A 20,959-nucleotide genomic window follows, 5' to 3' on the forward strand; every position below is an offset into this window, starting at 1 on the left:
AGGAATCAGAGCTAACACTCTGGTAGTCTTCTCATAATAGGCCAGATTTCCTTTAAACGTTTTCAAAAATAAAGTAACTAGGATCAGCTTTATTGGCCAGAAGGAGTGTTAAACATGACAAGGTATTTAAAAAAATTAATGTATTTTCCATGTTAAGCAAAGAGAATGAAGGGGAAAAGATGATAAAATCGGATGTTTTACAGAAATGCGTTTATGGAAGGCTACTGAAAGAATGAATTCTACCAACAAAATTTCTATATCATATAGAACATAGTTGATTTGTGACTATGCACAACATTTGAGATAATTATTTAGATACTAAATCTCACCTTTCTATGATAAAATCAAATTCAAGGCAGCTTATAAATAAAAAAAAATAGATCAAGCGAAATTAAAAGCAATTCTGACAAAAATAATTTATAAAAGTACCATAATTAAAAGTATCAACAATTAAACATCATAACAAAGAATGCAGGGGCAGGGTTGCTGTGACTATTCCTCTGAACAATGAGTTGCTTATACTGTGATTTACAGATTTTAGTTTTGTTTTTTATCATGTTATTGAAAATGTTATATTTACCTTGTCTATTTGTTTTGCCTGTTTTTAACCCAAGTTACAGACTTGGGGAACCGTACATTGCTCAGAGTTGATTTGATTGTAACGGCTTATACGCCGTGTAAATAAAATAAATGCCTGTTTGAAAAAGAAGTCTGAAGTGGGCAAAGAGACATGACTCATTCTCATTCATTTCAGAGGGCTTATATAGGAGAGTCTCCTGACAGCTTGAGAATACACCATTGCATAAATAAATAAGCAACCATGTTTATAGACTGAATTGAATGGCTTCATGAACTTTGACAGGCAAATATTTTGCACCTATTGCTTAGCTTCTGCCACCATTATTCTATATAATTCTCAACTCTGCCCTGTCAGCTCAATTCTCAATTTAAAAAGGGAGGCATTGAGCCACGTGTACTCACCTTCTGGATCAAGAAGTTGCGTGATACCAAGTTGCCGTTCTGCTACACTGAAAGCATGTTCCAAATTGTGCCTGGCATTTGAGTGTTTCAATTTCTCAAAGTCAATTAGGTCAGGCCTAGAAATGAAGGGAAAAAAACTTTAACAAAATAATATAGTATGTGAGGCTAGCTCTACTATGAAAAATGAATTTGAAATTATTGTGTATGGAGTGCTCTTGACCAATGTTCCAGCCATGCCTCATACCATACCACTTCACCCAAGATTTTATGCACCCTTCTCCTGCAGTCAATCATCCTGTTACCACACAGCACACAGACTATTTTGTCCTCCTTCCCCATTCCCTATTTTGTACCATGGTCCTCAAACCTTGGGTCTACCAATACTTCCTTTTTGGGTGAGGATGGTGCAATTTTGGCTACATAAGCAATGCTACTCATTTCTGAGCATCAGAAATGGAGAGGGTGATACTAGTCAGTTTTGTGGAAGTAAGGAGACAAAATTCACACAGGACAGATGGTGGACAATAGGCCTCTGTAGCGAGTGCATGGATGTGCACTCATGTTATTAGTCAAACCTAGACATATCAGCAAAAACAATTAAAATGGTTTAGATCTTTGTAGACAATCCTTACCTGTGCTTGTGAATAAGAGCATTAAAAGCCAAGCCATCCTTCCAGCTGGAGGTGAAGTTGGTGACATTAACATGGGGATAGCTGTGTTACAAAGATTAAAAAAAGGAGGGACACAAAAAAGATAATTTTAACCATAAAACGAGAGCTACAAAATTATAATCTAATTAGGTATAATTTCAATTCTAACTGGTATTTGGAAACACAGATTTTCCTCCACTGGAAGAGTGAATATTTGGCCTGGGTGGATAAATAATAATAATTCAGGCTTGGCAAAGTTGGGTTACCTAAAGCACACAGGACATTTCTATCCATTCTAAATCCAACTTTTATCCACTTTACAACAGAATGAATGGGAAGAACAGCTCATCTCATTTATTTGTTTAAAACAAATTAAGCACTTGAACTAGATTTCCACTGTTGTAGAAGAAGAAGAGGAATAAGCCTGGGACTTGAAATAAACATATTACATTTAAGTGTTCAGCAGTTATTTGAGGCAAAATAGGCCTCACGGAAGCCTAGCTTTCAATATAAATCACATACATACAGTTTTGTTTTAGGAGGAAATGCCCATAGTATCTCTGTGCCTCATTTCCCATTACTAAACTGAGAATATACTAGTTTTAAAAGGGTTAATTTGCTTAATCAGTATTAGTGCTGAAAATAGTTTGTGAGGCTTACCACATCATAACTCACTAGATTTTCAAGCCATTCTCAGCCTACTGAAATAGTTTTTTCTTAGCTTTGTCTTCACCAATTACAAGTCACAAACATTTTCCAGAGCCCACAATGTAAATGTGAAATGTAAGTTGGGAAGCAGGGAGTATGGTGGGAAGTCAGTCTCTCCTATGCTAAGCAAAGCTCAGGAGAAATGTGATGGAATGTAAAAAACTATCTCAAGGATGCAAGGTATCCACATTTTGCAAAGCAGCAGTGCTGGTTTACACTAATAGCCATGCTACTGACAGTGGCATGTTCAATATCTGATACAGGAGAAACTTCTCAAGCGCTCAGTTTCCAAGCTCTATGGTGTCAACTCTTTGAGGAAGGCATAATCAGGAAACAGGAGCCACTGAGGTTTCAGGAATGTTTCTTATTGTTGCAGGGCAATGTTTCTCAACCTTGGCCATTTTACGATGTGTGGACTTCAACTCCCAGAATTCCCCAGCCAGCATACCAAACAAAATCAGATCAGGGTTACTTGACTTTCTTTCTCTTTTTTCTTTCCCAGGATTGAGTAATGTTTTCCAAACCTTCTTCTCACTTGACAGTTTGTTCATCCCTTCCCCATTCCTAAGCCCAGATTTACATTCCATCACAATTGGAATTTGCTAAATGTAACCCTTCTGTCCATTTCAGTTCATTCCTTTAACAACTCTGTGATTTCACTCAGCCCAAAATTTGCAGATGATAACCAGTAACTTTCTCTAGCCATATGCTAACTGGGAATTCTGAGTCATAGGTCTGATCTATCTGGAACATTAGGCTGGAGAAGGCTGAACACAGAATAATATTTTAGAAAAAAAAGTACACCCCTCTCCCACAGTTGATGATCAAAAGGACTGCTCTAGCAACCAAGTCTCCTTATTTTCAGATTTTTAGCTGAATCTGTATGAAGAAGGTCATACTGTGGTTGGATTGTGTTTTGCACTGTCTTGCAGTAATTTTTTAAAACTCTGCTGAGCGCCATTGTGAGTTCTACCAGTATTATCACATTTCACACAGGATCCCATCCACACCACCTGAAACAGGATGTCAGCATGCACAGTGACTTCTTGATGAATAGGAGAATGCATGCTCTCTTGATTCTTTGCTCTCTTCTTCTCTACCACTACCACTTCCATCAAGACTGTGATATTGGCAGAGTATTTAAATACTTTCGGCCTATCTCAAACAAAAAGTCAAAAAACAATTTCCTTAAAAACATCGCAAATCAAACAAAGCTTCAAAAAGAGACATAGTGGAAAACACAGTACTTGGATTCTGTACAGGAAACATTTTAGCACAGCTTTCTGTCCTTGCCCCAGACAGCTCTGTCCTTGTGATTTATTTGGATAGTTTAATAGTTTCACACTATCACTAATATGAACTGAACGGAAACCTGGTCAATTTTCACACAGTCTGTGTAGATTTGCTTAGTATTCAGTATTTGCTTAGCTGATACTGTAGGTTTAACCAGCAAATCAAAATGTGTTTAGTGAGATAAAACAATGCTATATCATACCCTGCAGTTTTCATCTGACACCAGAGTAACAATGCATCCTTTGCTGAACGGGTTTCCCGGCCTTCTTGAGTCTGAACAATGATATCCTGGATCTAAATTAAAAGGAAAAGATTCCACAGCGACTGCCATTTCAGATGCTTATTTTGTGTATACATTTATTTGTTCAGCTCTTACCTTCACACCTATAACCTGATAAAGATCTTACCACAAAAGATTTGTAGACAGTCTGGATGAAGTAAGGTAAAAATTACTTGTTTAATTTCCCTTCACATTATTACAACATTTCCAAACACCCTCTCCAAATTGCTGAATGTGCATTGTAAAATGGTTACGATTGTTCTTCTATTGAACCATTTTGAGATGTAAATAAATCATCTCTTTTGAATAAAACACAAGTGACATATGGCTGTCATCCTCAAGTATTATAATCTGGAAGAAGCCCACTCTAATTTGGCGGAACTACTTCAAGGTAGAGTCCTGAATCTTTCAAAGGATTAGTGTAATAGACAAAATTAATTATATGATAATCTGTATTATTTATTTATTCATAAATCCAATAAGCTATTTTTTCAATTAAACTAATTATTTTTCCATCAAAAAATCAGCATCCTCCAACCACTGGAAAAGACAAATTGGGTAGAAATTATTTTATAACAACTGCACCACATAAAAATAATCTGCAATGTTGTTCATATATATAGAATTATCCCTTATTTTCTTAATTCTTATTTCTGTGTTTTACAAAGGATCTCAGTGCTAGAGGAAGATTTAAATTATTCCTGGCTTTTACAGTTTCAATGGGAGAACAGCCATGTTCCTCACCCTTGTAGCCTTGGATAAAACCTGAACTCTTTTTGTATATAATAGTCTCTACAACATCTATTCTGTGCTATTTTAAAACTATTTCTTTTGCTTTTTTGCTTTTTTTTAAAATTCTGTCCAGCAGTTGTGATGAAAACAAGTTTGTTCAGGAATCTGTAATAATAGTATATATACTTTAACAGACAATGAAGCCTCAGCTTCATCAGTCTTTAACTTTGGTGAGATTGGGAAGAAGAATCAACCCTCAATAGCTGATAAGGAAGTGTGGGTCTGAAAATTTCATATTATAGACTTAGTTTCGTACTAATGATCTTTTTTCCCATGGATTCTGGCAAGACTCACTTGGAAGCGCAGGATAATTGTCCAGATGAGGCCCAGCACCAGGCGATGGTTGCCATCAACAATATCATGAGACCCCATGTTTTCCAAATGCACACGCTGCTCCTTGAGGAACTGCAGGGCTTTGTCCACATTCTCCAAACAGTGGATTCGCATGCGACCTTTGGTAGGTTTGGGCTGGGGAGTGAAGTGAAGGAACTTTGTATTAGTACACTAAACATATCAATATGTTTAGCTACCCCATTCTCTGAGCTGAGGGCACACAAGTTGAATCTACCCTCTTTTGGAGAACAGGTTCTAATTCTCACAATAATAGCAGGATTTCCTCAATGGTATAGATTCTTTGCTGGCAAAAGAAAATACAAGGCTTCCAATTCCATATAAATCCAAAACCCAGTATGAGAGCACAAAGATTTCATTTATACTTTGCAAGGTTGTCTACTGATCTCCTTAGCTACTAAACATATCCTGTAACTAGAAGTCCAGATATAGCTCAGTTTCATGGGACTCTGTTCTCAGAACCAAGATATAACATACTATGCTTCCATAGTTAGAATAAAATGTGCTATGCGCTAGAAGAAGAGAATAAAGAACAACGCAAATAACAGCTACTGAAAAACAATTTTCCTGAGGTCAAGTTCATACCATATAGCTGACTGAAAGAAACTCTCCTCAGGGCTCTTTGGGGCTAAATATAACCTGCTCAGGTTTACTCTCCTGAGTCTATCGGCCAAGGTAGACCCAGTTAAATATACTGTGCACATGGGGCCTTAGAATGACTTTACAAATACTGGATATGGCTTCCCAATGTCACATGCTATGAAGATGTACATATTCTCTAAACTGAAACAGCAATTTTGTTATCTATGGGAATTCACCCTGCTGCTAAGAAATTGATATGATATTATTTTCACAGCTGTTGGCCTCAAAACAGCTTGAAGCACTGAGAACAAATGCTCCTTGAGCTAACCAATAGGAGAGTACAAAAAATAGGTAGGTACTCTGCCCTAAGCTACTACCATCCTGGAACTACAAAAATCCCCTAGCTCGAACCCATATAAAAGAGAAGATATATTTTGTTTTTCCCTCTCCCATCCATAGATCTTTTTGCGTGAAATGGGGTGGTTGCTGAGGGGGAGCTGCAAAGCTACCAAGGTGTTGCATTTTAAAGATAATAGTGTCTTGGCATGACACCACAGTACCTGAAGGTTTACAAGAGGGTAATGGCGGACCGTAAGGCAGTGAGAGCCAAGATTTCTTATCAATGGGAAAATCTCAAATCCACAGAGCTGCAGCACCACAAAAAAAGACACCAGCATTACTCTGATTGCAATGGAGGCAGAAAAAATCAACTTGAGTTTGAAACCCATAGATCTGGAGTTGGTTCTGGAAAAAAAGCCTTGGAAGTGCCGTATGACATAGACCAGCTTTTCTCAACCTTTTGACCCTGGAGGAATCCTTGAAATATTTTCCAGGCCTCAGGGAACCCCTGCATATTCAGGCTCAAATATAGGCCAGAAGTTACAAAATTATTATATTGGTTTCATATGTAAGCCTGTATATATCCATTAACAGTGTTCTTAAATTGAAAATAAAGAATGAAACTTACTTGTTTAATATGAAGTTGCCTGAATTTGAGATAATTTTTTAAATAAATTGTGATCTCCCAGGGAACCCCTAGTGACCTCTCATCACCCTGACATACACTGAGGAAGGCCATGGAGATGAGTGACTATACAAATGTGGTTGATTGATTGATTGATTGATTGATTGATTGATTGATAGACAGACAGACAGACAGACAGACAGACAGAAGATAGAGAAGGATTCCTAGATTTTTGACAGTGATAATATTTCAAATATTTCCTTTCAATATTAGGATGACAGTTGACTTGCCTTACACACTCTAGAGATATGGGGAAATAAGAATTAACATTACCAGTAACTCTCCAGAAAGCACCTCCAGCAATTTGATTAGCATACGTCCATCTCTGAGGTCCATATAAAGATCAGAGATGTGACAGGTTACACGTGCCAGGTGAGAGTTCACCCATTTTGTAAAAGTTTTCTTTTGTACAGCTTCCCGCTCATCTGAAATTAGAGAAAAAAAATATCTTAATCACTACATTCAGTTCATAAGAAAACTAAAGAATTGTGTACATTCTGTAAAATTTCTGTTTCAGTGTACTATCTGGCAGAAAAACTGGCATTTTTTTAAAATATTAACACTTTTTAAAAAATGCTAATCAGTTTTTAGCTCTTCAGAGAAAGGTTAATTGGGCTACATCAGAAAAGATATCAAAAGCCATAAAAGAGTTTTGTTAAAATCTATACTTAATACAGATTTTACAGAGAGCCTTGTGTGGTGCAGAGTGGTAGGCAGCAGCATTGCAACTGAAACTCTCCCCACCGCCCGAGTTTGATCTCAGTGGAAGCTGGATTCTCGGGTAGCTGGCTCAGGTCGACTCAGCCTTCTATCCTTCTGAGGTCGGTAAAATGAGTACCCAGCTTGCTGGGGAAGGAGATGACTGGGGAGGGCAATGGCAAACCACCCTGATATAGTCTGCCAAGAAAACCTCATGAGAGTGGCGTCCCCCCAAAGGGTCAGACATGTCTCGGTGCTTGCACAGGGGAGCTTTCACCTTTTTCATCAATACTCCCACACAACTCCTTCTTAGCCTCTGGTGCTACAGAGAGCTTATGGTGCTTGGACAGACCACTGACCCCTACATGTACTTGTGGGTGTCTAATGAGCAATGAGACGTAGCCAGAACAGGTGCTAATATTCCTCATGTGTGCAGAGGTTGGGAAGACCTCTTACCTCCCCATTCCTTCCAGTTCCTAAATTTCATACATTCTAGTAGATCCTAAGGGGAATGCTGACTTGATCTAATAAGGGCTGTGTCTCCTTTTCCCTACTCTTCAGCAGGGATGAGTAGGTATGCAAAGCAGCAGGCTGCTTGGGACTTTTAACCCCCCCCCCCTTTTGTATGGAGAGGAGGGTGGGATAAGAGAATTTTATTCACAGTGCTTGGTTACATCAACTTCTGGTTTATCATGCCATCACTTTAGGTGTCTTTTTAGTCTAATCCCCCCACCCCACCCCCATGGAGCTGCTCAGGATCAGTAACTGGGAAGAGACCTCACTGGAACAATCTCATCCAGTACTCTCACTATTTCTTGGTTCCACAGGAATGAAATAAAACTGCCTGCCAAAATGTCAGGGAACCCTACACATCCTCTGAAAATTCTCTAGGTACACTAGGTATGTAAGGTAGCCCATTTTAATACTTCCACCATCCTTGCAAAGGTCTAGGGTACTCTTTGCAGTTCAATGAGGAAGTAATTTGAATATAGCAAAGGACAGATATTAGTGTCCTCCAGATCATATCCCATCTGCTCATGAATGAAGACCAGATCTAGTATGTGCCCCCTCATGTGTGCTGTAGCTGTAATTTCTTGTGATAAGCTCATGGTCACCTTGAGGTCATGAACTCACAAGCTATACTTTTATATACAGTTTATTTAGTCCAAATGCTATTGCTTCTTCTGAAGCTCCATGGTAGTTAAAGGTTTTCAGGAAATTAACTGTGGCTTCTAATCCAGTAACCCTTTTTATAGGAGACTGATGAAATTAATATCAGTTATTTATGTGACCTCTGGCATAATGAATTTGAATGTCCTGTCCTGATGGATCAGTGGAAGGTTGCTTTAAACAACGTGAAATTAATTCCCTATGATCTTAAAATAAGATTACTACAAGAAAAAGAATGTCCTCATGTAAATCTAACACTTTAAAGAATATTTAAAAAAGGTTTTGTCATTTATGGTGTGGCTTGGAGGTATGGAACTTTAGCTCATATAGTATGGTCTTGTCCTATTATTGTTGTGTTGTGGGCTGACATTTGCATCCTGTATAATTGCTGTATATTACACATGAATATAGCCTTTTTGTCTATATCCATTGTATTTGGAATCTAACAAGATATCAAGAACTGTGGATTTTTCAGACAAGGTGGTTGAATGAATGATTTTATAACATTGGAATGAGAAATCTACACATGATTTGCAGCAGTGACTTTCTGATACGTGTTGTTCATCAACAGCTGAATTAGTCCGTAGTATTTCAATTAATGATAGCCAATGTGCTCTCATCCTCATATACATTTTCAGAGCTCTGTTAAAACAGTAGAACTATAAGCAAGGAAAATATTGACCACTAATTAATTTGTGTCATAGATTCCAGAGTCTGAATCAGGAATGTGAGGCTGGGACTACTTAAGGTAATGTCTACTTACAGCTCAGGCCCTATATAAGTGCAGAAAAGAAATAGATATGCAACATTGGCTTCTGTGATGGCCAAGGAATATGAAACCTCAGATTGGTCAAGCATGATATGATAAATATTAGGGTACTTCTCTTCCTGATCAGGAAAGGAGTACTTCCTGCCTGCTGGCCTTTACACAAGTTATCTTTTGCAGTGAGAATAAGAGCTAATTAAATATATTCTTAAATCCAATTTGTTCACTACTACATCTTCTTGTAATTTAGTTACACAGATAATACATTGCTGGATCTGTACTGAGGATTTTAGAGAAGAGCAGTGTGCTCATAACATATAGTCACTCCTGTGTTAATTACATTTTCTTGTACAGGAATCAGCTAACATCATGCAGCTTATCTAATTATACCACTGTAATTTAAACTATACTAGCACTTTCCCTCATCTCCTATTCTCCCATGCTTAAAATAAGGAATGGAAGAAGGAAACACACATAAAGGAGAGAGAAAGTAAGGTGATCCTGTTACCTCTCCCATCTGAAGAGAAGGCAGATGTCAAAATAAAGTCAGCTTCTAAGAACCATCTTGCAATGTGCCAGTCTGAGTATCAAGCCTTCCAACTTTATAAAATATGACATGTTCCAAACTAACCAAAATAGCAACAATATTTACAAGGACAAGTTAACCATAGTACAGCACTGTTTGAATCTATCTGAAAAGTGTTAGGTCTGTGACATAAGAAAGCCCTGGTGTCCTCTTGGCTGTGAACTAGGAGATACAGGAAATTCCAGTCTCTTACTCAATAAACTATCCATGGGGTTTGTCCTCATGGTCATGGAAGATCATATGGACTCTGGAACAGCCAATCTGAGCCAACAGATCTTGGATATAGCCATTCCAAACTATATTTAAGAATCCAGGTTTTGTTAGGGTCATTTTATACAAAATGTCCTGGCAAATAGGTTCACTGCATTGTACAGAGAGCTGCAACCAATTTCACCTCCCTCATAAATATATCTATAAATATGATCCATGTTTGCAATTTACTATACTTTTGGTTTTTCTCCAGAATGTTCTAACCTTCTCAGAACCCTTTCCCTTTGTCCCAATGTGTCTCCCAAGTCATTCTAGGAAAAGACTGCTACTAGTTTATTGCTTATTTACCCTACAGGGGAAAAGTGCACAGGGCTAAGGTTGCTTCCAGTTGTAGTAAATGTCTCCTTTAGTTTGATAAACTTCAGACTCCACAAAGCTTAAAGAGCTATTTAGTCAAACTGCTGAGTTGTAATACAAAGGGGAACTGAGGAAATGAGTAATATTTTCATAGCGTAGCCTCAGTGTTTTTCAGTTACTATTTCAGATTTTGTTAAAGTCCTGACTTGAATAACATGGCAGAATCAAGCCTTCAGTAGAGAGAAAGAAGCTTACTGTAAAATTTTCTTTATTACTGAAGTTAGAGCAGACCTCTCAGTAATTAGCTAAAGACACAGTGGCTTATCCATTCATCGGGAATCTTAAATTACATTTTCTACATTACAAATTTATGTTTTTATGATGATCACTGCTTCCCCAAAACACAATCACCCTTTTAAGCTCATTATTTCTGACAAGAAAGAAGTGCCCAATTGAATCAAGAGAAAGTAGAAGTCTAATTAAACTTATTTGATTACTCATGATGAAAACTGTACCTAGAAAATCAGAGATAAGGATCTAACATTCCCTTCATAAAGAAAGTATTCAAGTGATACATTTGATTAAAGTGATTTTCAAAATCAATTTTCAAAGTCATCAAATACTGTATCTCTCTGAAGAGGCTGGCTTAGACAGAGATTGTCGGAAACACTGTTTTTCAATGTTTCTGCACCAAATGTGGTAATAGGAGATTATTGCTCATTCTCCTGACGTTTATCCATTCACCTACATGCTATTTGACATTTATATAAATTTATACAAATAAAACTACTGGACTGAGTTATGTAAAGATTTGGATTGAGATGTCACTAATATGCCACCCAATTCTATTCCCTTTTTTAAAATCTAATTCAGGGTTGTATTGGGGATAAGCACTCATCTATCTTGTCTTTAGAAACTCAAGAAGCTTCTGAAGTTTGGAGCATCTTTTTCAGATTATGATTACTGCCATGTTCCTATATGTCAGGATTCCTTTAAAACCAATCCAGAAGATTCAGTTAGGCTGTGTTTAAACTAAACCAAGTTACTGAGTTAACCAATTTCTATTTTCGTTCAATGCATTAAATAATAAACTAATTGAGTGTGTTGGATTTCCACAACAAACTAAAAAGCACACAAAAACTAGCATAGATTAACGTGATCAATCTTAACATGTTGTGAATGTATCTGCCAGATATTTATTTGACCAGTTTAAGCATGTTGTGTAAATAGAGTATGGCTGCTAGATTTTGAACTGGAACTGGACAATTTAAATCTACACACAAGTGTTTTATTATCTGCATTGGCTTTCAGTTTAAATCCATTTTAAACCCTGTTTTTGACCTTTAAGAGACTGAGACCAGGTTACAGCCCGGAAGGATCACTTCCTTCCGTATGTATTTAATTAGGAATTTAGATCATCCTCAATCACCCTTCTCCATCTGTCTCCACTAAGTGATGTATGGCTGAGCAGATTTTAAAGTTTTAATTTCTAATTAACTTGCTGTTCTATTGTTTTATTATTAGTTGTACTATTTTAATTATACTGATTGTCACCAAACCAAGGCAGAGGGTAAAGCTGCTGAGAATAATTTATTAAAGCTTCTCAGCCACTTCAGAGGGCTAGAGTACTCAAGAATCCTAAAATTAAAATCAGTACATCCACATTTTCCCCTAAAAGACACTTGAAGATGCCTTGCTAGTTGTTCTTTAAGGTCAGTTCCTCATGATACTGTCTTTGTATCATCCCCTGCCATTCACTGAATCTACATAACTTTGCATTTAGCTGATCTGATATTAAAGTGGAGTTTTCCATCTTCTTTTGATACAAGCCTTACCGTATTCATGATTTCTGGACTTCAGTGGTGACAAAGGTGATGACACCACCAAGGGCTGCGATGTGTCCAGCTCCCATGGATGTGTTTGGTTGTGACATATACCCACTTTCTCACCCAGTCACCCACTGCTGTCCTCGTTTGCTATCTTGATTTGTGCTGATGGACTGACATGATATCTGACTTCCACCAGCATTGCCCCCATAATGTCTGGCTGACACTTTATGTATGTACATGCAAACTCTGTCTTTCAAGCTCTCTCTGAAGAAAAAAGTGAAATTGAAGCAACAGGCAGAGTTGATAGGGAAGGGGATATTAATAAATGTCTAAAACTGAGGATATGTGGCATTAGTACTAAATTGTAATTGTGATGTTTGTGATGTTGTGCCACATTATGATGTTCTACCACTGTCCTGTAATTTTCAGTTACTAAGGATCCAGTGACACCTCCCTGTCGAACGCCTCTGTCCTTGTTGTGTTGGTCAAGTGGAGGATGTTATCCATTATGTCCTCCACTGCCCCATTTACAATGAGATCAGGGCCAAATTACTAACGGCAGATGAACTCAAGGGCTCTGATGTTGAAAAACTGATTTATCTTCTTGCAGACCTGTTTCCAACTGTTAGCAACCAAGTTGCTACTTTTGCTCTGCTCTCATTTAAACTTAGGAAGAAATATTTAAGTTCTTAGTTGTAGCTCTGGCTCTATTTTGTTGTAAACTTTTTTATATTTAATGCTTCTTTTATTACTTTGTTTTATAATTTCATCATTTTATTGTTTTAATGTTACTGTATTTTATTGTATTTTATTACATTCTTACGTTATGACCTGTGGTTACAACAATAAACTTCACTACTACTACTACAGTGACACCACCCTACCCCCACCAAACAAGACACTGAAGCCTCAAGATAGGCCCATGCAATATTACCCAGTAAGCTAAATTCTGATTATCAGGCATACAGAGTAAACATCAAGATTTTGAAAAACCTCTAATTTTTCCTGGCTATCTGGAAGTATAAAAACAGAAGAAAGGTATTCTAGTAGCTAGTAAGCTGCAACAGAAGGCAGATGGATTTTGTTAGGCTTGGAAGCCACACATTGAATGACCTTATTCTATGACAGTGGAGCTCTCTGACAGCTGTTAGAGAAACAAAGGAAAGGCAGAGAAGGGAAGGAAAGAAGGAAGGCTCACCGTTGCACGTATTCTTGCCTCAGAAAGAGAGAAAAGTTTGGGATCAACCTATCAGTAAATGTTTCATTTTGCAAATGCAGTACATTTACCTGCTAGAGCTTTGATCCGGGATCTCTCAAACAGCCTGGCAGAACTGTTGTCATTGTCCAACTCATCATCAGAGGCTTCCCATCGAGCATTGATTCGACTGTACTGCGGCTGAATCTCCAAGTGATCAAAATCAGTTGCTGATGTCATGTTCTGGGAATTTTACTGCTTCTCCAATTTCAGCTATCATCAAAAGTCTCCTGAAGGGATATAAACCAGTGTTATTGCTCCAATAAAAAAGTGTCCTATGACTTTCACAGCCACTCCATGACACAAACCACCAAAATATTTTAAATTAGCTGCAAGGTATGATTGTCTTTCACACACACACGTATGCTGACTCTTGCTTGGGGAATTGCAGCAGCCATCATCAGGACATTTAAATGCATCAGAGTTAACTGTGACCAGCATGTGTGGTTACAGGAAGATTATCCTTATCATAGCATTACTTATCATACTGTTACATGAAGCTTTCAGAAAGCTAAAATAATATAAATTGTATAGAAAGTATATTCAGAAATGGAATAAACCACAATGGTAAAATAAGTCAAACACCCCCCCCCCATTTTCCAACATGTTACTAAAGGGACTGTATGTCATGTTCATCGTTCCAATGTTACCGCTGCATCGTAACGTTTCGCATGTCATTTGGCTGATGCGTGTTTCGTTTGGGAGGGGAGGAGGATTCTGCCTGGTGGGATTGTTATCTGTTTGCAGCTGGATTGGAATGTGTTTGGGTTATCTCGTGTGTTCAAGGTTTCTTTCCCAGGACATCAACAGAAACGGTTACCAGCAGCTGGGGGGGGGGGGGGGAGTTTGAAACGGCCGGGCGAGGGGAGGGATTACATTTGTGCCGAGGGTTTTTAGTTTGTATTTGGCGCGCTTTTGCTCATTCTCAGCTTTCTCTGTATTTGCATACTATTCTTTAATAAATCAGATATCATTAAGTTCCTGCTTGTGAGTCTGAGTCTATTAGGGTAGGCAATCCTTACATAAAGCTGAGAATCCCAAAAATTTACCGTTAACCCCTTTCCAGATTTATCTTGTGAGGGAGAAGTGCTAGCGATGAGCGAACCAAATCCCCAAACCGCGGAAAGCGAGGAATCGAGCGAGGGGGAACCCGACTCCACTGTGATAAGAACAGAGAGGGTCCCTACTCGGGAGCTCTCGGAGATTCGGGAGATTTCAAGCTCCAGCCTGGGAGAAGAGGAGGTTGGAGGTAAAAGAGCCCCTGAACCGACCAGCGAGTCGCCAGGCAAGCTGATCACCTGGGATGAAACACAGGGATCCCTACCAGGGACGTCCAAAACGTCTTGGAAGCAGCGATACCCGATGTCCCCAATCGTGGTGAGGCAGGAGGGAAAGGAGGATTCCCAAACCCCTGACCGTATAAGACTGGTGGTGGCCAAATTGGAGTCAATAGAATTCATGCTCCAGAAAATGTCAATGGACTGGGGTCCTCGGGAGAGGAGGAGAGGGGAGTCTAGTAATAGGCATCCGTCCCCTTCTTCACCCCCCCCTTCTTCGGAGGAAAGGAGTAGGACCCGGCACAGAGAGGAGGCAAGGGTGCCTAAGGTGCAAATTTCAAAGTCCCCTCCTCGAGAGCAGAAATCCCTGGGAGCTAAAGGAAAGTCCAACCGCCCAGATGTGGTGAAGGGACCACCCGGAGTGGGGGTTAAGGACTTTACAGTTAAATTTGATGGAGATCCAACTAAGTTGTCGTTCTTCCTTACTAATGCAAGGAGTTATATGGACAAATGGGGACCGTATTTTCGTTTGGAAAGAGCCAAGATTAATGCCATTGCCACTAAGCTGAAGGGGTGGGCTGCCGATTGGTTTGTGCAGTTATGTCAATCAGATGCTCCTGAGCTGGAGGAGTTCGACGAATTCCTGTGGGCATTAAAGCTACACTTTGAAGACCCGTTAGCTAAAGAAAGGGCAAAACAGGCGCTGAGGGAGCTTAGCCAGGGGCCAAGATCTGTAGTGGACTATGCTCTGGAATTTAAGGCTCTGGCTAGGAAGGTTGAGGATTGGTCCCAATCTACCTTAATAGAGCTATTTAAGGATGGTCTGAACACGGAGGTCCTGAGGTGGTCGCTCGGCAGGGACGACCCAGATACCCTGTATGAATGGATACAGCTGGCAGGGAAGGCTGAACATGCCCATGAGACCTTCGCTCACAGGAAGGTGATGAGACATTCCGGGCTCAACAAGGGTTCCCGCCTTGCTGCGCCTACTGGAAAGTCCGGTCAACGTGCCTGGGAGGAGGAGAGGGAGCGCCGTTATGAGAAAGGGCAGTGCCTCCAATGTGGGAAGGAGGGTCACCGAGCGGCGGCGTGCCCGAAGGGCAAGACCGATGATAGTTCGGGGAAGCCGGCGGGGAAATCACCCTCCCTACCCAGGAAAATGAAGGCAGCCAAGGCAGAAACTGAAGTGGAGGAGGTTCCTTACTTCGGGTGCGAGGGGGAGCCCGATCTACACCAGCCAGCGGGAAACACCAGCCACTTGCTCTAAAGAGCGCCTGTGGGCAGGTGGTGGAGGATGGGCACGAAGATGTTTCGGTGAGTGCCAACTGTCCCACACTGAACGTGAAAGTGAAGTTAGGCTCCCGCACAAGGACCGTTGAAGTTTGGGCATTGATCAATTCGGGGTGTTCGCGTTGCTTGATGCACCCTGATGTGGTGGCTGCTCTGGAGTTACCCAGCTTTCCACTGCAGCGTCCCATGATTTTCACCCAGCTGGATGGTTCTACTGCGGGAGGGAAACCGGTCACCCATTTCACGGGAATGGTGGCGTTACAATTGGGCAGCCACCGTGAGGGGCTGCAGTTTGTGGTGGCGCCTGTGGGTCATCCCCTAGTCATTCTGGGGATTCCTTGGTTGGTCCAACAAAACCCCTATATAAATTGGGTGCACAGGACTTTGACTTTTGGGGATGGTTTCTATCAAGCCCCTGGGGAGGAAGACACTCCGGAGGCTGCAGTGGGGAGGGCGGCGGCAGCAACCCCGCATTTCGCTGTCACACCACTGGAGGGCTTGCCGGAGCAATATCAAGGCTTTGCGGATGTGTTTGGTGAGAAAGAGGTGGACCAACTCCCACCCCATCAAAAAACTGACTGTGCGATAGAGTTGGTCCCCGACGCTCAACTGCCCAAGCCAAAAATTTATGCCATGACTCAGAAGGAGCTGGCGGCATTGAGGGAGTTTGTGGACAAGAACTTGGCCAGAGGTTTTATTGAACCAGCGAATTTGCCAGTAGGTGCCCCCGTCTTGTTTCAGGGAAAGAAGGATGGGACATTGAGACTTTGTACAGATTACCACGGATTGAATGCGGTCTCGATATTAAATAAATATCCTCTTCCGTTAATAAAAGACATGTTAGCACATCTGGCTAAGGGGAGAATCTTCTCTAAGCTGGATTTGCAGGAAGCCTATTTCCGCATCCGCATACGGGAGGGGGATGAATGGAAGACTGCTTTCAATTGTCCACTGGGTTCTTTTCAGTATAAAGTTTTGCCTTTTGGATTGCCGGGGGCACCAGGGGTGTTCATGCAATTGATCAATGAAGTGCTACATGAACATTTGTTCAAGGGTGTACTGGTCTATTTGGATGATGTTTTGATTTATACTGAAACTGAAGAGGAACATGAGCGCTTGGTAAAACAGGTGCTTAGCAAACTGAGAAAGGCTGAGCTCTATGCCAAGCTTTCTAAGTGTGAATTTCACAAGACTCAGCTTGACTACCTGGGGTACAGGATCTCTGACAAGGGCATTGAGATGGATCCTGCGAAGATTCAAGCCATTTTGGGGTGGGAGCGCCCGCATACCCGTAGGCAGCTCCAAAGTTTCCTTGGATTTTCCAACTATTACCGCCAATTCATCCAGGGGTTCGCAGAAATTGCGTTGCCTCTTATTGACTTGTTATGTACCAAGGGGTTGGGGGACATGCGCAAAGTAAAGAACCCGGGGGCATTGCTAAATTGGACAACTGACTGCCAGGTGGCTTTCGACAAACTCAAAAGCCTGTTCACTGCTGAACCCATTCTTCAACACCCTGATCCCACTAAACCCTTTGTGGTTCAAGTGGATGCTTCTGATTTTTCAATTGGAGCGCTCTTGCTGCAAGCGGATGCTGACAACCGCCTGAAGCCGTGCGTGTATCTGTCCCGGAAATTTTCCGAGACGGAAAGGCGGTGGCATGTTTGGGAAAAGGAAGCTTTTGCTGTCAAGGTGGCTTTGGAGGCATGGCGCCACCTTTTAGAGGGGGCTAAATGTCCTTTTGAGGTTTGGACTGACCATAAAAATTTGGAAGCGCTCAGCACACCCCAGAAGCTTAGTCCTAAACAGATCCGCTGGGCTCAATTTTTTAGTCGCTTTGACTTTAAATTGAAATTCATTCCAGGCAAGAAAAACTTCCTGGCTGATGTGCTTTCCTGCCTACCCCAGGATGCGGTCCAGGTACCTGACATTGTGGGTACAGTGTGGACAGAACCCCAGTTGGGTTTGCAGGCTGTCACACACAGTCAAACTCATGCGCAGCTGCCTCCTGCTTCAGTTTCACCGGCTGGGGGGAGGACTCCAGTTCCCTCTCAATTGCAACAACAGTTTCTGCAAGAGGTGAAATCTGATACTTGGTTGCAGGCGAATAGAGACAATGTTACATTTGACAAAGGGTTAGCTTGGAGGCAAAACCGCCTCTATGTGCCTGACAATTTGCGAAGGGAAATTTTAAATGGATCCCATGATGATAAGGTGGCTGGTCATTTTGGGTTTGTCAAAACATTGCACCTGGTACGGTGCCAGTTTTGGTGGCCCACCTTAAGACATGATGTAAAAAGTTATGTTGCTTCTTGTCCTGTCTGTGCCATGTCAAAACGGAAAGGGGGGAAACTGCACGGGCTGCTGCAGCTGGTTGCCAGCCCCTCCCGTCCTTGGGAGGAGGTTTCTATGGATTTCATTGTGGATCTGCCTTCTAGTCAGAGAAAGACTGTGATTTGGATGGTAAAGGACTACTTTTCCAAGGAAGCCCATTTCATTCCATGTGCTTCTATTCCGTCTGCTCCACAATTGGCCCACCTTTTTCTAATCCACATCTACCGGATCCACGGTAGCCCCTCCTTCTTGGTCACGGACCGCGGGACACAGTTCACTTCCCAATTTTGGAAGTCATTTTTGAAGCTGGTGGACATCAAGCAGGCATTGTCCACTGCGTCGCATCCGGAGACTGACGGATCTACAGAGGTTCTCAATTCAACCCTGGAGCAGTTTTTGAGGGCATTTGTCAATTATCAACAGGATAATTGGGTTGATCTGCTGCCTTTTGCTGAGGTGGCTTATAACAACGCCGTTCATCAGAGCACAGGGCACACCCCTTTTCATGTTATTTTTGGATGGGATTTTGTCCCCATTCCTGAGTTGCCCCAACCCCCCACGCAGCCCTGCTCTGCTTCCGATTGGGCTGCTCAGCTAGCTGATTCTTGGCTGGTAATTCAGCAGGCCTTGGCTGATGCCCAGTCTACTTATAAGCTGCACGCCAATAACCAGCGAGCCCTTCAACCTGATTTTAAAGTTGGGGATCAGGTCTACCTTTCCACCAAGTTCATAAAGTCCCCACAGCCCTCCAAAAAGTTGGCTCCTAAGTTTGTGGGTCCTTTCCCCATTGTGGGAATCGTGAACCCTGTCACATTTAAACTGGATTTGCCTCACAATCTGAAACGTTTGCATCCTGTTTTTCATTGCAGCTTGCTCAAGCCTGTCAGCCACTCCGATCATTGGCACCCACAGCCTCCACCTCCTGCTCCGATCATGATTGACGGACAGCAACATTTTGAGGTGAAGGAGGTCCTTGATTCTCGCAGGAATCGTGGCTCCCTGCAATACCTGATTCGTTGGAAGCACTTCCCCCACCCTGAGTGGGTGTCTGCCTGTGATGTTCAATCTCCTGTTTTAGTTAGACGCTTTCATCTGGCTTATCCTCTGAAACCTGCTCCTTAGTGTTTCATTTTTTGGGGGGGGGGCGGTATGTCATGTTCATCGTTTCAATGTTACCGCTGCATCGTAACGTTTCGCATGTCATTTGGCTGATGCGTGTTTCGTTTGGGAGGGGAGGAGGATTCTGTCTCATGGGATTGTTATCTGTTTGCAGCTGGATTGGAATGCGTTTGGGTTATCTCGTGTGTTCAAGGTTTCTTTCCCAGGACATCAGCAGAAACGGTTACCAGCACCGGGGGGTGGGGTGGGGTGTTTGAAACGGCCGGGTGAGGGGAGGGATTACATTTGTGCCGAGGGTTTTTAGTTTGTATTTGGCGTGCTTTTGCTCATTCTCAGCTTTCTCTGTATTTGCATACTATTCTTTAATACATCAGATATCATTAAGTTCCTGCTTGTGAGTCTGAGTCTATTAGGGTAGGCAATCCTTAAAGAAGTTGTAAAGAAGTCAAGATGCAAATCTCTCTAACTATATCGACAAAAAGTTACACTTTTTAAAAAGTTCAAGGTCCAGATAATTGCATTTTAATGTAAAACAGACTCATCAGTAAAATCCTTGAAGTTACAATAAAGAAGCAGCAACAAAAAGTTCCATGGTAAACTAAGTGCTGATTTATCCCTACTAGAGGGAGGATGGCACTTAGGAGCAATAATGTCAATTGCCTGGTTCATTTTGGTGTTCCATAGATTGGCCAGGACTTCAAGAGTATTAATAAACAGAAATTCCTCAAGTACCTTCAAGAAATCATCTTGGTTGATCAGGTGTCTAGGTCAAATCAGTTAACCCCTCTACCCCTGCAGAAGTTTGTAGCACCCCCACCCCCACCCCCGCTATAAAACTGACCAGAAAGTGATCAGTCTAGGACAACAGAGTTAGAGAGAGATCCTGCATCCTCAAAACACCAGCTCTAACTATACAGAATACCAAATCCAGCATCTGTTCTGCTGCATGCACAGGACCAGATGCAAACTGGGGCTGATTCTTCTGTACGTGGAAGTCTTGAGCCACACCTATCTGGGCAACCTCTACATGGTGCTGAAATCTCCCAGAAATAAGAAGTCTTAAGGAACTGCACTGCAATACTAAAAAATCACCCTATATAACTCCATAAGGGAGACAGTTGTGCAATTGAATGGATTGTACACTAACACTATCCCTAGGCTGCCTCAGCAATCTAAACTCAGCAGCAAACATTTAAAATGGACACATTTTGAGATGGACCTTCTGGTCACTAAGATGGAATTTCTATAAACCATGGCTATGCCACCTCTCCAGCTTCCAACCCTAGCCTGTCATATTGCAAAGTAGCCAAGAATTCAGTGCCTGAAGATACAAACTCCCCCTGTTTTCTCAACCAAGTTTTCATGATACATGCCAGGTCAGCCCTTTCATCCAGGATTATTATTAG

The 20,959-nt window shown here is 41.3% G+C and overlaps 1 protein-coding gene across 7 annotated transcripts in view; it reads right to left on the reverse strand.

Moving 5' to 3' along the window:
• Nucleotides 1–20,959, reverse strand: part of SPTB (spectrin beta, erythrocytic) — a 225,100-nt gene that overhangs the window by 158,943 nt on the left and 45,198 nt on the right. For all 7 annotated transcript variants that reach the window (XR_010066841.1, XM_063288976.1, XM_063288978.1 and 4 more), the window contains 6 exons: nucleotides 13,566–13,763; nucleotides 6,935–7,086; nucleotides 4,999–5,172; nucleotides 3,835–3,926; nucleotides 1,614–1,694; nucleotides 982–1,097 (listed from right to left, as the gene is read on the reverse strand). Coding sequence is in view for 6 of the 7 variants with exons in the window: in XM_063288976.1 (XP_063145046.1) it covers nucleotides 982–1,097; nucleotides 1,614–1,694; nucleotides 3,835–3,926; nucleotides 4,999–5,172; nucleotides 6,935–7,086; nucleotides 13,566–13,713 (763 nt within the window). In the remaining variant the exon portion in view is untranslated. The remainder of the gene's footprint in view (nucleotides 1–981; nucleotides 1,098–1,613; nucleotides 1,695–3,834; nucleotides 3,927–4,998; nucleotides 5,173–6,934; nucleotides 7,087–13,565; nucleotides 13,764–20,959) is intronic.

This window comes from Candoia aspera, chromosome 1 (genome assembly GCF_035149785.1).
Source record: "Candoia aspera isolate rCanAsp1 chromosome 1, rCanAsp1.hap2, whole genome shotgun sequence".
NCBI classification, from domain to species: Eukaryota; Metazoa; Chordata; class Lepidosauria; order Squamata; family Boidae; genus Candoia; species Candoia aspera.